Below are 16,445 nucleotides of genomic sequence, written 5' to 3'. Positions count from 1 at the left end.
TGAAATTCAGGCAAGCTCAGTATACTATTTATCATAGCATGGTGGTAGATGGGTTAATCTAAAACTGAAGCCCATATCTATTGACCTCTACCACACAATAGTACTTTGTGTCTAAGAGGAAGTATAGCATGCTCTGATTTTGTTGGGAGTGCTTTTTTAAGTAAATGCTGTCAGACAACTCACATAATAGAGTTTACAAATCCTTAGTGGCGTTCTTTGAGTTGTAAATTATAATTTCTGAAGTCTCAATGATATGGAATAGAAGTCTATCTTAGCTTGTAGAAGATTCTTCCTCTCTAATGGTGCAACAATTTTAAGGACAGGAGAGGCTGACCCTAGGTGGTGTCTTCTGGGTTGGTCCCACACTGAAACCTATTGAAATTTTTCTATCAGCCGGTAGCTTCTACTTACATTGGTGTCCTGTATTTTCATCAGGGTGAGCTCCTTTTGAGAGGTAAGTCCCAGTGTTGGGGTGAGCCCATGCAAAGAGTTACAAGCAGGGTTATACCATAGGCCAACTAGTTAGTCCAGAAACTATGGTGTTTGTGGCAGAGTATCTGTACCTTTTAGCTGGCTCCAGTGAAGCCATTCGCCAGCCCAACCAATGTCAATATCGTCCTTGATTTCTCATTCTGAGCCAGAATGCAACCAGAGACCTAGAGGTGAAAGGTTTTTCTATCCTATTATGAATTCCCTGAGCCAAACTGTACCGGATGGTGTCCCCAGGAATATTTTTCCACTTAATCTAATTCAGCCAGGCTTTTCTCCAGAATCTGCACTGAACATCATTTCTTTAAAAATAATTTTTTGAGTGGGCAGAAACACATTTTGCTATGCTGAAGGTAAGCAAAAAATGTATTTGACACTTCAGGTAATAAGGATCTTTTTTTCCTCTATCCCTGTCTGAATTCCTTCTATTGAAAATTGTATTTTTACCATATTTCATTCCCAAAGGAGTTTTTTGTCATTTAAATATCCCCTTCAATGGTACATTTAGCTTGGGAGCTGTGACACTGCCGTGCTTATAGCACACGTGCTGGACATTAGGGAATTCTCTCCAGAAGAACTCTAATTTTTTCCCCTTAATTATTAACATCTTGAATTTGTCGTGGACGGGACTTCCTGATTGGAACTGATAGTCAAGCTTATAAAACCTGGGGAGAATTCCCTCCTATCTTCATTTCCATTTTTTAAAATCATGCTATTTACTTACTAAGGGCCAGTTTCTTAAAAATGAACTACAACTTTCTTTGAGTTTGTATGAATGAATAAAAAGGTGAGGGAGAAAGGTTGGAGTTGATGCACATCCCAAGTAGCATTACAGAGCAAAAAAAGATAGGAGAGGACAGAGTGATGCAGAGAGAGACAGAGACAGACAGACAGACAGACAGAGATGACAAGACAAAGTGACAGTGATAACGAAATGGAGGAATTGTCTGTCAAGATCATCACTGTCACTTAAAGCAGTTTTTAAGAAGTGACATAGCTGTGGAATGAATGCTAATAAATATCATTTATGCCAATAATAATCATTTATAGCTAATAATGATGCTTAGCTATAAATGAGTTTTTTAGGCTATTTGTTCTGGTTCCTCAGGTCCACTTTCCGAACTCAAGAGTTTGGGAAGTGCTCATTATCTGTTCACTTACACGTGCTTTTGCAAAGCCCTGATTTTGTCTTAAAAACAATTTCTATGGACCCTTATCTTTCTTCTTTCTCGTTTTTGCAGACAATTTCAATGAAAGGAAAAACCAATGGATCGTGGTCTTTGAAAAGCTGCTTAGACATGTCTGTTTCCCGGTTCTCTGAACTCGTGGCAGAGCTGTAAGTAACTGCTCCGCACTGCGTGATGAATTGGATGGCTTCAGACCCGAGGCAAAAAAAATAATTGTCTCATTTTTGTGCTGATTTGCTTAACTGGTGAGACCATGCCAGAAAGGCTAGCCGAGACGCTCGTGGACCTCTGGACTCCATTAATAATATTATGGATTACCCTCCCCTCTTGTGTGTACATGGCTCCAATGAATCAGGCTCACGTTTTAACTACTGGATCCCCTTTGGAACTAAGCAGGCAGAGTGAAGAGCTGCGGATTTTGAACCGCTCCAAAAGAGGCTGGGTTTGGAATCAAATGTTTGTCCTGGAAGAATTTTCTGGACCTGAACCGATTCTCGTTGGCCGGGTAAGCTTCGTTTTTAAGCTCCTATTTCAGGGTCTGTTCCTGGTCTTTAAATGTTGCATTTCAGGCTCCCCACAGTTTGTCGTCACACTTTACTGTAAATCCCTTGGACCAGATGGTTAGTGAACTAACCTGTTGGTTTCTTTAGCAATATGAATAATTCCCCAGTTTAAAACACTCCTTTCAGAAGTGTTCGTTTCCCTGTCACCCCCCCCCCCCCCCAGTGAAGATACTTGCATAATGAATAAACACACAAACTGCTTTCTCACTTATGTGAGATCTCTTTGGTCAATCCTCTTTTGTTAGATTCTCATATTTGGAACTAGTACTTAGAAATTGTCTGCATTTTTTGTTCAGTTTGAATTCCTAACATAACAACTATCAAATATTATTTTTCTCTTACCTTATGGTTACATTTTCAGGTGGATTTTTCTTTTTATTTCATTGATTACTACTTCAGTCATTAGGAAGAACGAAACAGTATAGCACCAAGGCCTGGTGCTAACTTTATAGATCATCATTTTAGTCACTTCCAACTGGAATCAAATGCATGGAAGGAAACATTTTAGTTCAGTAGTGAGTCTCTGTATTTGCCTGTGTGTATTACACTGGATTTACATTTGTTTTGTTATTTTTGCAAGTTCTTAATGTAGTTTTCCAAATTTACAGTACTTCAAAGACATGCACATGTTCATACCTCAAAATAATATGGAAGATTTTACTCATTTTGACATTCACTATTGTCATAGTTTCAATTCTGTTGAGGGGCTGAGGACAGAGCAGAGTTGGTTAGCACTCTTGCCTAACATGTAAGAGGCCCTGGGTAATTCATTGGGGAGGTAGAAACTGGAGGGTCAGGTGTTCAGGGACATACTTTACTATCCTGGTACCTAACAAACAAGTTAAAATTGTAACAATGAATCAAAAGTGGCTGACTTTCCTAATGAACAAGATGGAAAGGTGAGTCACATGCAATTCCTATCCCAAATTCAACAATTTAAAAGAGATATATAGCATGGGAAAAATGTAGATCTTCAATACCTTGCACCTCCCTAGTCAATTCTGGTTCCCTTGCTCTATTCTCTTGTCTTGTAGAACAATTGGACCTCCTCAAGGCTTGCTTCCTCTTCTCAGGGCTGTCAAATGTTTATTGTTTGTAGACAGAGAAGGTGTCTGGGCTTCCTGGAGTCAAACCTAGGCACCATGCACTGGATGTAGGCAATTGGGAGAATCCTAATCTAGCAGTGATCTTTGTCTACAGAGAATTGACACTCTGGTATTGACACGCTGGTCAATACTTAGTGTTTACTATGTATTAATTGCTTTTATAAAAGTGCTTTGTTGGTACAGACTTTTTACTTCAACAGTACTTGACTATATATGCATATGAAATCATAGCCCATATGTGGATATGTGGGTTTATGTAGGTACACAAACACATATGAAATATATGACTTAAAATAAACTTGTAATCCCCTTTTCATAAATCAAAATGGAAAAAAGGTATCATGAGAGATTTTCTTGATATAAACTCTGGTAGCAGATGTGAGTTGAGGCTATTTATAGTCATAATGTATCCCATTACAGTGGCTGTTCGTATACTTCACAGGAGAAATGTTAATGTAGTTGATTACAGGGTGCTGCCCTGGACCCTGCTGAGGTTGCTACTTGCTCTATAGTTTATGGCCTCTAATATGCTTCTAAAAATGAGAGAAGTTCTGAATTCCAAATTGCATCTAGCCCCATTGGTTCTGGATACAGATATTCTGATTAGCTTTATTATTTCTATAAATGCAAAAACTGAGGCTTACATAAATTGATAATCCAAATTATGAATACAGAGCAAGTAAATGTTCTACATGAGATCAAATCTTGGTGACAATTCCCAAGATCATAATTTCAGCCATCATACCATATTATATTTCCCTAACTAAGTATCTGGACTTTATAATTTGCACTTGAGTTTTGAGTGTAGTATTTAAAATTTGTACATTCATTCTTCGTTGTATTCAAATTTTATTTAACCAGCTCTAAGGCAAGCAGTTTTCATGCCATACGAAATTCTGAAGTTGTAAACATACATAGTTAGTGGATGGATGGCTCCTCCCTGCTTCTCATAGTCACCTTGTTATGAAGGTGTACCAATTAAGACGTGTCCTGCGTGATATGAATAACTGAATATATTGTGCCCAGAAGAGGATTTCATTTTTATCTGAAAAGAAAAAAATAATTAAACCATTTTTTTTCATATTTAGTATCTGATGACTGATTTCACTTTTATTTCTAAAATGAAATAAAAAGTGACAGAGTCAAACAGCCAGGCATTTGCAGTTCCTACTTGGCTTGCACATGCTTTAGGTGCCTCGCTTGTTTGAATGATAGAAATCCCAGTGAACCCCAGGACTTTGAAATAGCCAGCCAGCTCCTGAGTGTCAGTAACACACAACGCATATCAATCAGTTCTGCTCGTTACTAGGAGCAGCTCTGAAACAATTGTCAAATCACAATTGCATGCTTTTTTTTTTTAAATAAGTTTGCTGCAAATATTTTCAATCATATGGATTTATTTCCCTTTTAATAAAATTTCTCCCAAAATAGGACAGCCTTAATTTTTGAGTATTGTGGACTTTTGTAAAGCTAAAAATTTATTTCAGGGGACTGCTTCCGATTATGAGTCAGGCTGAGTGCAGGGATGATCCGCACCGGGGCGCTCACTGGTGTTTTATGATGTTTTATCTTTATGCAAGGCCTTCCACATCTGACACTTTAAACCTCTTCACTGCAGAGCTTCTCCCCAGGAACCAGCTGAGAAGCATTAGCTACCTATGAGCATATCTGCTCTTTAAAAGGCCCTCCTGCAAGTCACCATGTTGGGGGCCTCAGACCTAGTGGGCTGAGTTCAAGCTCAAGGGCAGAGCCAGCTTTTGAGCGACTGGCTCTTCAGGATTGCACATACACCTTTATGTTACCCAGGCTCTTTTTTTACATGTTGGTGGCGGCTGGATGTGGAAAAGGAACCTAAGCTAGGGGTAGATGCTCTGGAGCATTGAACACAGACTTTGTCATTTCCCCAGTGTTAACGCTGGAAAAGTTACTGAAGCTTTTCAAGGACTGTGAAAATAAGACTATTTAAAAGCGAATAAAATGTTTACTGCATAATGCTTGTCATATAGTAATTATAGTTATAATTGAGTTCTTAATTGTGTGTGTTGTGCCTGATTGTTGTAAATATGTTAGAAAATAACAAACAAACAAAAACACTTATAACTGTCTCTCTGGGTGAACATTTGACTGTGGAGCCATAAAAGCAACCTCGCCCTAGTCCAGGTTTACTATGCTCCGAGTATGGGTGTTTGAGCTCCTGGCTCTCAGTCTGGTGGGGCAGTGTAGAAGAGGAAAAAGATTATTCCAGTTAGTGAGAGGTTATCCAAGTCTTTGACATTGCGATACCACATTGTCACGTACAAAGTCCTCACTCAACAACAGCATGCTGAATTAAAAAACAAATCATATCATAATAAGTGGTCTAAGTGTACAGTTTTGTGATTTACCACATAAGTAGCTGTGCGTGGCTGTGAGAATTGGATACACCTGATATAAAGTTCTGGGCATAGAGAAATATCATAACACTATTTCCTTAGTCAGAAACAGTACAAGTCTTTGTAAATTTTTGCTAAACTAAAAGGAAGTAGAAGTCATTTTTTAACTTTTTTATTTTTTATTAATTACACTTTATTCATTTTGTATCCCCCCATAAGCCCCTCCCTCCTCCCTTCCCGATCCTCGATCCCACCCTCCCTCCCCTTTCTGCATGCATGCTCCTCCCCAAGTCCACTGATAGGGAGGTTCTCCTCTCCTTCTTTCTGATCTTAGTCTATCAGTTCTCATCAGAAATGGCTGCATTGTCCTCTTCTGCGGCCTGGTAAGGCTGCTCCCCTAACTAAAATGCTCAATCCCCATCCTGAAAGGCATAGAAGTCATTTTTATAGAGCCAATTTCTGTCCCTTTTGTCTCATATATGGTTGCTTGTTCTCCAATATTTCCTGTTCTTTATGATATAAGATCTTCCTTCCTATATGATCATCATCTAATATGTTTCATACTGTGTTTATGATTGGTCTGCTGCCAGAATGTAAGTTTTTTAAGTGGTTCATTTGTGTTCATCTTTCCATACCCCAAATTGCCAGAGTCGAGAACAGTGCCTGACTACTATGAAATACTGAATAAAATCTCATTTGAATGCCATAATGGACAGTCTGTCTAAACAATAAAGACGTTTGGAGACATCGTATAATCTCAATTACACTTAATACAAGTTGCATTTTTCAATAAAGTAGTCACTATACTGTCTTCATGTTCCCCCTTAATATACCGCGCCTGGGGAGCTAAACAACTATTTCTACGCACAGATTTTAATGTCTCTTTAGAGGTAGTGAAGGTGGCAAGTCTATATCTGAAAGAACTGTCTTTCAAAAAGGTTTCAGGATCGTCCCTGTAGCGCCCAGGTCTCTCACCAGTGACAAAAACATATGTCAAACTTCGGTCTGTGCTTTTGCTTCAAAGTAGACGAGGTACGATCTGATCTTTCAGAATTTCTGAAGGACAAATACCATCCTAGCAAACTCCATGCCTGCCTCTACTTCTCCTTGGGAGAAGTTTTTCCCAAGCCTCTTCATAAGTGCATAAATAGGAAATGTTCCATGTAATTAGCCACTCCCAGCACTGATGTTCTCTAGAAATTCTGTCAAAGAACTTAACAGCTCATGGGGCTCCTAATCCAAATAATTTTATATTGCATGATGGTAGGAGAGAAAGGGAGAAATGCCACAGTGGGTTTTGATTAAAAAAAGTCCTTGTGGTAAATTGCACAAGCATACTTTCTGATAGGCAGGTGATGTCATCACAAGACATTGTAGTAAGGGATGCAGCAGATAGAGACCATACCTGTGTGTTGAACACCTGCGTCTGCTAGTCTGCTGAGCATTCCATGGTCGGTGGAATCTCATCATGGCACAAGCGTGATTCTGTGTCAGGAAGAGACTAATAACTAATAATAATGTGAATAAATGTCATATTAAATTTAAAAATTGTTCTGAATTGATGTTACATGGTTATGAGGTTGGGCAGTACTCTATTCGGTAAGCACATGACAAGTTACTAAGAACCCATGGAATGAGTCACGTTAACCATGGGGAAAGGGACACAAGATAAAGCATCCTTTACATAGCATACCCAAAACTGCATTTGGAGCAGAGGTAATATCAGGACAACATCCTTCAGGGCGAACACTCTAAGTTAGGTTATCCTACATGATGGACAAACAACAGAAACTTCTGACAGTGTTGGACACTGGAAGTCTGAGATCAGGATACGGGAAGGGTTGGGTTCTGGTGAGGGTCACTTTCCACAAATGGACTCCCATGTTCATGGTGCCCCTGGCAGGCTTTCAAGGACAACAGAGTTCTCCTGGACTTCTTTTAAAGGTTTACCAGTTTCGTTCATTATTCACAGGGTCTCCGTTCTTGACTTCCCAGTCTCACATATACTCATGTTGGGCTTACTGCAGCTTGGGCCGGTATCTTGTGATATTAAGGTATTGGATTCACAGCAATTGCCCCCAGCTGAATTGGGTATGTGCGTGCACTTCCAGTCTATTGTACTGCAAAGCAGAGACTTAGAACTGGGATCTTTATACAAAGGTGAAGCGACAAGCAAGAATCCATGGAAGATCTGTGAGTTTTTAGTGCAGTTCCACTCTCAAGTAGTTTGGAGATACATTCAGACACTGAAGCTTTAGGCACAAATGCCCACAGAAGAGGAATATGTAACTCTCTTTCGTTTTTCAGCCCACGTTGCATCAGCCCTTGTTCTGTGGCCCCTATGACCCTCCTTTTCTCATATTGCTTTATTTTTGAACAAAGGAAGCTGGCTGTCCAGGTGGTCAGCATTATTCTATCCTAAAACTCTCTCTCTTACATAAACTCCTGTGCTGTGTCTGCTCCCTGTTTTCCTCCTACCTGGGCTTCTGATGCGTTCCTTATTTGGATGTAACTCTCTTAGTGGTGATGCCTTGTCTATTTATAATCCTCTTCCTCCAAGGCACTGACTCATTTTCTCTCTTTAAATTTGACCTTCTAACCTTCCTTCTTCCCTGTAACTTGGCAATCGTTTGGGTAGTACTTAGTATGAAGGACATGAGATGCCAAGTAATTACACTATATTACAGTTTACGGTGTCAGTGGCCGGTAGGAAAATTGCACTTGACATGCCATAAGAGCACTAGGCGACACAGCCACAGCCAAATTGTATCTTTGGCCTTGCAAGAACAATTCACTGTCAGTTCCATGGAGCTTCTGCCTACTCAGACAAAGCCATGTGCACTGATAATTTGGCAAAAATGCAAGTCAGCATTGTGTATCTCAATCTGGCCAAAAAAGAAACATTGCCTGCTTTCTCCTGAGTGTCCTAACATGTAAATAAAAGGCATCTCAGAGCAACTGGAAATCCTCTGATGATGATATAAATAAAGGTCATCAAAATTCAGAGTGCACAGACAAATGGGTGCCCATACGCATACACACAGGGACACTTATACACTTACATATATGCTCATATGAAAATGTCGATGACCTCTAAAGTGTGCAAATTTCCGATTAACTGGAGTTTTTTCAGTGAAGGAAATCTCAGATACCTTCTACTCTTTTTTTTTCTTTCTTTTTTCTTTTTTTCCCTGAAGCCTCTTATTCTCCGGCTGTTTGCTACATTCTTTAGAAAGTGACCAGATGATGGAAGGTTTAATAATTGTCCAAGTATTCTTTGGTTTTGCAGTTTTATTTCTATAATATATGATAATTATGTTGCTCTATTACTCAAATGCTGTTTATAGTATTTTTGCTTATGCACCCAAATAAAACCATCTATATTTTACTGAATTGGTGTGAAACTCTTTTGACTGTATAGGGGTGATATTTAGCCTTTCAGATATGAACAAATGATATCTCTCTCTAAATATATATATATACACACACACACACGTACATATATACATGCTGAATGATTGTAAGAAGACATAAAAAGAGATAAACAAAATTACATTTCCTCATATTTCAAAATTATTCATCACATTTACTCTGTTAATCCGTATGAAAAAGATACATGCAAAATAGACTGTGGTGCATATGCGAGGTCTTAACATTGCAGCAGAAAAATGGAGGCATTAAAAATAAACTGTTCACCTCTTCCCAAAACACAGACAGGGTAAAACTGAAGAGATGATTTAAGCTCATTTCTGAGCAAAAAAAAAAAAAATCTGATTTATTATAACAATTCTTGTGTATTTCATCATTCCTATGAGGGTCAATTCATTGATCCATATATATTACTTAGTTGAAACAAAATAACAATATATGCTTATGGTAAAATAATAAGATTATGTAAACCTATTTTATGAATTAATAAGCAAAAGGTATCTCGTAGTTAAAATAGAGATTCAGTTTCTATTACTGTATATGGATGGATTAAAAGCCATCGGAATATATTGCATTCACTTAATAACTGAAAGGTTTATTTATATAACAGAATGGAGTGAAGCCTCTGAGAATTCAAGACTAATATCTTTACAACATGTAGCAACACTTTAGTTGTTGGAAATTAGGAATAAAATGTGCACAGCCTGAATCTTGTGTGATACGAACTGCCTGAACCATATATTAATATGAAGATACATATTTACATATTCACATGAAAATGCATTTATTCAAATACTGCATATATATTTGTGTTCCAACACTTACTAACCTAATAATCTGGTAGTGTCCTCCTTCAGTTTCCCATCCTCTGCAGTTATCTTCTGTTACCCTGAAAAAGAACTACCAGTGCTCTTAATTTTTTTAAGAGACTGCTAATCACTATCCACTGTTTTTATAGAAGTATTTATCAAATTGAAAACAACCTAAGCTCATAAAAAATCCAAATACATAACGAGTATGTGGCATCCAGGCAAGCTACTTTACACAAAGTGAAGAATTAATTCTTGACATTGATTCGGATTAATAGGTATACCTCCAGGCAAGCAAGATGGTCTGATATAATCAATCTTCATTTCCAGCATGTATTGCCAGATTATCACTTTGCTTACAAAATAATTTTCTGCATTTTATTTTCATAATGTTTTCATTGTATTGAAAACCATGAAATCACTGAAAACAAATGGTAATAGTATTCTGCTCATTTTTTAAAAACCTCAGAGTGCCATCTATCCATAATAAATTCTTGGAAATCTAATTTCATTTGGAATTAAGTTTGTGAATAAAATCTTATGTAAGAAAAGAAAAACTGCCCCTGTCTTAGACACTTGGTGGGTGAATGGAGAATCTCATCAATTAATCAATTACAGTGCTAAACATATTTAATCATTTTATGCAACAAAGAAGAAGGAACATTCAGTCTTTCTGTAATGATGCAAGCATAGTAAATTACTTTCATTACCATGGAACAGACCAACTATTAAGCAGATGTAAAGGCTTTATATACAGTCTTTAAATAGGAAATTACCTTGTAAGTCTTTTGGTAGTATAGTCAGTTCACATGCTCTTTTAAACTTTTTTCAGCAAACAAAAATTACCTATAAATGTTATTGAAATATGCTATTTAAGAAAGGTCAGTGTGCTACAGAATTTCCAAGGTTGTATTTTGCCTGTCTATGCATGTTTCCTGCATGTTGGTATGTTACATATCTTGCAGTTTACTTTTTCTGTTAATGTCCTTTAAACTCAGCCCTGCACCTCCATCATAGTTCAGTCATGTCCTCGCATCTTCATATATTTTGAATGTTCAGTTAAGATGTGGATACATCCTCTCATAGGCACTCACTTTCCTTCCCGACATTACAAAACATTTAGGAATCCTTTTAGATGTTATAACCTGGAGGGGGAATATGATAGACTACATTCATATGGTTCAATGTGAGCTCTTTAGACCCCCAGCATTGGCACTGGGAGCTGGGAAACGTTGCAGCATCCATTCAACATACGTATTTCCCGACTTACTGAATTAAACCTGCATTTTAACCATACATATCTCCAGATCATTTTTGTGTACATAAAAGCATCAAGTTTTTAAAAATATTTTATACTTAGTTAATTAAAACATTCAGCTGTATATAACATAGTAATGCATTTAAATATTAAGAAAACATTAAAAAACATGGTTTTCCATAGGGTCATCACTCATCAATCAATCCCAGAATACCTTAAATCATTATTTTTTCTACTTAGCTATTAATTTATTCATACTTGTTTATATACAGTTGTTGTTGACATCCAGACTAATGTGAAGAAAAAGGAATTGTCACAGAGATGGTTTATCTCATTTAAACCCATGTGGTAGGTTGGAGACAAGGCAGCAGTCCTTCCGCTGGTACTGGACTTGTATGTCCTGTCAAAGGAAGGAATCAATGTGCCTTTCACATCTACCTCCAACATCACGGGTTAATGTTGCCCGCTCCTCCTCAGAACCACGGGCTTCTTTTCTGTCTGTATTTACCACAGTTCTGCAGATGTGCTTTGGAGTCTACAGAGGATCAAATGTCACTGGGCTTCAGTGAGACAATAGCAGAATCCAAATGAGCTTGCTCAAAAAAAAAAAAAAAAAAAAAAAAAAAAAGCCTGGGAAGCTTGGGAAAGATCAGGAAATAAAACACCGGGAGAATATTTTTATTTCTTTCTAATCTTAGGGAAAAATGAACAGCTATGTGGCACAGACAGTTTTGTTTTTTTTTTTTTTTTTAATGTGAGGATCACAGCAGTTACTATGAAATCCATAACATTGTTCAGAGACATTAAGGAGAAGAAGGAAAAACAGTTTTTAGGTAACCACAGTAAGCACATAGTATTTTTGAGCATTTACACTATGACATTTTATCAAGGTTTCAGGTCAAGTCTCACAGCAAACCATTGTAAAGGTACTATTTACTCATTACCATGTCAGGAGTCAGTGACAGGAAGAGTTAAAGCCATTAGTATCCACACATTAGACAAATAATAAGTGAGTGATAACGCAGGAGTCAATCTGGGCAGGGCACTTCAAAGCTTTCTCTGGTAACCATGGTAACACCATAGTATCTGAATCCTAAGTGGTAAGTTCTTAATGGCCTAGGGTGAGACCCCAATATGCAGATGAGGAAAGGAAGACCACTCATGAATACCAAGGTATGTTCTCATGATTAGAATATAATGATTTGGTAATAGTTCAGCTTAGGTTGGGGATGTTTGAGTTGCAAAGCCTGAGTGAGAAAATACTCCCTTGAGGCATCTGCATTTGGTGACTACATTATTTTCTATATAGGGAGATGACACTGTTGCAGTCCAGGCCCAGGAAGGATTGGTCTCATGCTCACAGTGAATGTGGGCTGTTTTCTAAGTATAGGAGGGCTAGCACAGTATTTGTCTCTCTTTACATTCTTATTTTTAAATATGTGGTAAGCCAGGCATGGTGATACCCATGTGTAATCTCAGTAGTAGAGAAACTGGGACAGGTAAAATTTTAAGTTTAACACGAGCCTGGGCAACACAGTGAGATCCTTATCTCAGCAAAACATGTATAGCGGCTGAGAAGACGGCTCCATTGGTTAATGTGTTTTACTGCACAAGCCTGAGAACCTGACTTCAGATCATCAGAACTCACGTAAACCCAGATGCAGTGCTGGGGCCGTTCTGCAATCTCAGCAGTCCCATAGTGAGAGGGGAGATGGGATAATACAATCCGAGAAGCCTGCAGGACAGCGAGCTTGGCAAAAGTAGCCAGCAGCAAGCAAAAGACCTAGTTTCAAAGGAGGCATTTGCTGTCCTCTGAGCTCCAAGGGTGTACCATAGCACAAAACACCCATACATACACACAGGAACATGCACAGACACACGTACACACATACACACACACACACACACACACACACACACACGTATGACTGATCAGTCATCTACATATAATCTGATTGCATTAGTAGTTATTGCATGTCTAATATATGCATCAAAACTTGCTGACCTGTGAAGTAAGAGAAAATGATGTGAAGAAAGAATTAGCAGGTGAGTATTTTTGTTTATGTTTCAGGCATCTTGCTGGTTCCATTACATATGTTTACACGTTGCTATCACCCCCCGTTTGATAGCTATTAAAATTAAGATTTTTCTTCTGTAGCCACGTTTCAGTGACCTGGTGAGGAAAGAGAAATGGTTCTCCTGAGCCTTGTGTGATTCTTAGCTCTCCAGAGCTGAGGCACTAAGTCAGCTCACTGAAGTCTACGGTCAGAGTACAATTTTCTGTGTTTCTCTTAAAGTGAGTACTACCAGAACAGAAGAAAGTAAAGTAGAATGGTTGAGGGGAATGAAACATAAAATCCTGTACACGTCGACAGGAGCTAAAAGAAGACAAAATGCTTGTAGCATCAAGTTGCCTGAACTAATTGTGGTAATGCTCAATAATTCAGTAACAATCCCTTACATGCTGGAATCTGAGCTAATGGGCAGTATTGTCCAGACTTCACGGGCAGGGAGACCACGTCATTGCTCTCTGTGGTGAATTCTTGTGGCCGTTTGTGACTCTGTATCTGTTTTCAAATGATCCAGTGCCTTTCTCTTTCACTTTTTCTGTCCCTCTCCTTGCTTTTCAATCCTGAACATAATGGCATTCTCTGGTGTCCTGGTCATGTTCTTTGCTGCTGGCATACTTTGTCCATTGGATCCACTGAGAATAAAGCACTGATGCCTTTAGACAATTCTCTGAGGAAAAGTAATTTGGGGAAAGAGCAAACATGGCTATTAAAATTGACCAAATCCAATAACTCCTCAAAGCTAGTCAGACTGCCCAGCTACCCAAAGGCTTTATTTAGACTGTGGCAGGGCTATTTATAGTGAAGTCTTTCTTCACCTTTCTTTTTATGTGCTTGTGTGAGCTGAGGCCTGTAAGTGAATTTCTGGTTGCAGTTGTTTCCTTATGTAGCATGTATGTGTGTGTGTGTGTGAGGGTATGCATGTATGTGTGTTCATATGTAAATACATGTATTTTTCAGAACAGCAGTACACTGACAGAGTTCATCCTCTGGTTGTATTTTTGCCTTTGCAGGAGTTTTTTTTTTTTTTTCTTTTTCCTCAGAAATCATTACAAGTTTGTTATGACTTGTCCTATTGATCAGGCCACTGTTTCTCAAGTGTTCTTTCTACCTTCTTTCTCACTAGATTCTAAAGCTAACAGTCTGATTATTTTAAACAGCCATTTCCAAATTTAGATTCTTAGATTACTAGGGATGTAGTTCAATATTCCCATATTTTAATTCATTGTGGATTTTGAGGGAAAGATAGAAGAACAAAGAAATTAAAAGATGAAACAAACATGTAGGCATGAGTACCCCAGCACCTCCATGACTATATCCATGCAAACAACATGAGGCATGAAATAGAATAAAACAAAATTACAAACCACAAAGCCATGCAACAAATACACAGTGAGATCGAATTCTAAAAATACAGTGGGTTCACAGGCAGGCTCACAAAGCAATTGATATTTAGGCATGTCCGAAGTGTGGCTCATATATTGTGTGTATATCAAGATAGGCGTGAGAATGTTTAGTCATGTATGTAGATGGTATAGTCCCATCACAATTTCAAAAAAATTGGATATCCCATGTAGGTTAATTTTAGCACAAGCTGGAATTATCTGAGAAGAAGGAAACAAAATTGAGAAAAATGCCACCACCGGAATTGGGGAGGTCTGTGGGCATTTGCTTTATTGATGACAGATGTAAGAGGGACCATGTCCCATAAGGTTGTACAACCTTATGGTTGTGCTATAAGGAAGTGGACTGAGCAAACCATGGGGAACAATATATTAAGCTGTACTCCTCCATGGCCTCTGCTTCACTCCTGTCTACAAGTGTCTGACCTGACTCCCTGCAATGATGATCTGTTCCCTGGGTATATAAGATGAAATCAACCTTTTCCTCCTGATGTTGCCATTGGTTACAGGCATTTTATCACATTGATGGAAACCTTAAGATGCTCCAGAGTATAAGAAAGTAGTCAAGATGCAGAAAACATAGAGAATGAAAAAAATATTTCCATAAGATCACAAAAATTAAGGATCTGAAATGATAGAAAAGAAAAAGTGGAAAAAGAAACAGGTATGATAATGGTCAAGCTTGGGAAAGGGAAGATATGAGCTAGTGGAAAAGCAGAACAGGGAGAGAAGGGACAGAGAAGGAGAAGCCGGAGGCAGTGGTTGTGGTAGAGGAAAGGTGTGTTGGCTGGATTTGAAGAGAAGAGATGAGTTTCACCAGGTGGAGACTGCTCTGTCTTAGCCTAGGAACAGATGTGTATAGATGGGTAAACCCATACCTAGAAAGCAGTTCTTACCATGCAGTTCTGCTTTTTTTCTTTCTTTCTTTCTTTGAAGAGCAGTACATTTTCATTTTGATACATGACATTTGCTGAATAACTATGGCTGGTAAGACTCAGCAGGGAGTCAGAACAATTTGAATGAACCAACAAACACGAAGATCTTTCTTCTTAAACACTGAGGAGTAAAATGTTGGCTTTTTAACCTTATATGCCTTCTAGCAGTTGATGCCAGAAACAAAATTGTGACCATTTGCTTCAAAGCTGAACAGGAACATAATGACTTGATACAAAGTATCTAAAAATATTACATCTAATAGTGCATACTTACAATCTTCAATATTTATTACAGGACAGAAGGAAAAGTAGAAATATTACTGGTTAAGCCTTTGGTCAATTATGTGTTTTAAAACTGTTTAATTATAAATGATTATTTGAGATATGTGAGGAACAGAAGAATCTGTAAGAGATGTATAAAGAGTAGGTGGCACTGAGTAAATGGGTTATTGTTGACAAGGGCATGTCCATGATAAGGACACCAATGCTTCTGACCCATGGAAAGTGTCAAAGCCATCCCCTGGGTGAGCCTCAGGGGAATGGCAAAGTATTCCTCTGCCTCAAGCAAACGATATTTACAAAAGTTGAGCAATGTTTGCATAAACTAGGACTCGTACCATCACTCCAGATAACTGCAACCAGGAGACCTGTTACCAGATTAGCTGACCCCTTCTTTTCATACAGTGTACAATAAAGCAAGGAGGTCTGGACTGTTGCATACTTGTTGACTCCATCCCATTAGATTTCCGTTTTTGTTTGTTTGATTGTTTTTTGTTTCTTTCTTTTTTTTTTTTTTTTTTTTTTTTTTTTTTTTTTTTTTTTTTT

General features: G+C 38.2%; 1 protein-coding gene across 4 annotated transcripts in view; it reads left to right on the top strand.

Moving 5' to 3' along the window:
• Positions 1-16,445, top strand: part of Cdh8 (cadherin 8) — a 425,418-nt gene that overhangs the window by 12,801 nt on the left and 396,172 nt on the right. For all 4 annotated transcript variants that reach the window (XM_055621036.1, XM_055621035.1, XM_055621034.1 and 1 more), the window contains exon 2: positions 1,731-2,181. In XM_055621036.1, coding sequence (XP_055477011.1) covers positions 1,930-2,181 — 252 coding nt within the window. In that variant the 5' untranslated portion in view covers positions 1,731-1,929. The remainder of the gene's footprint in view (positions 1-1,730; positions 2,182-16,445) is intronic.

This window comes from Psammomys obesus, unplaced genomic scaffold, assembly GCF_907164565.1.
Source record: "Psammomys obesus unplaced genomic scaffold, mPsaObe1.curated_primary_1811, whole genome shotgun sequence".
Lineage (NCBI taxonomy): Eukaryota > Metazoa > Chordata > Mammalia > Rodentia > Muridae > Psammomys > Psammomys obesus.
The sequence above is the reverse complement of the archived record's forward strand: the minus strand, read 5'-3'. Positions and strand labels throughout refer to the sequence as shown.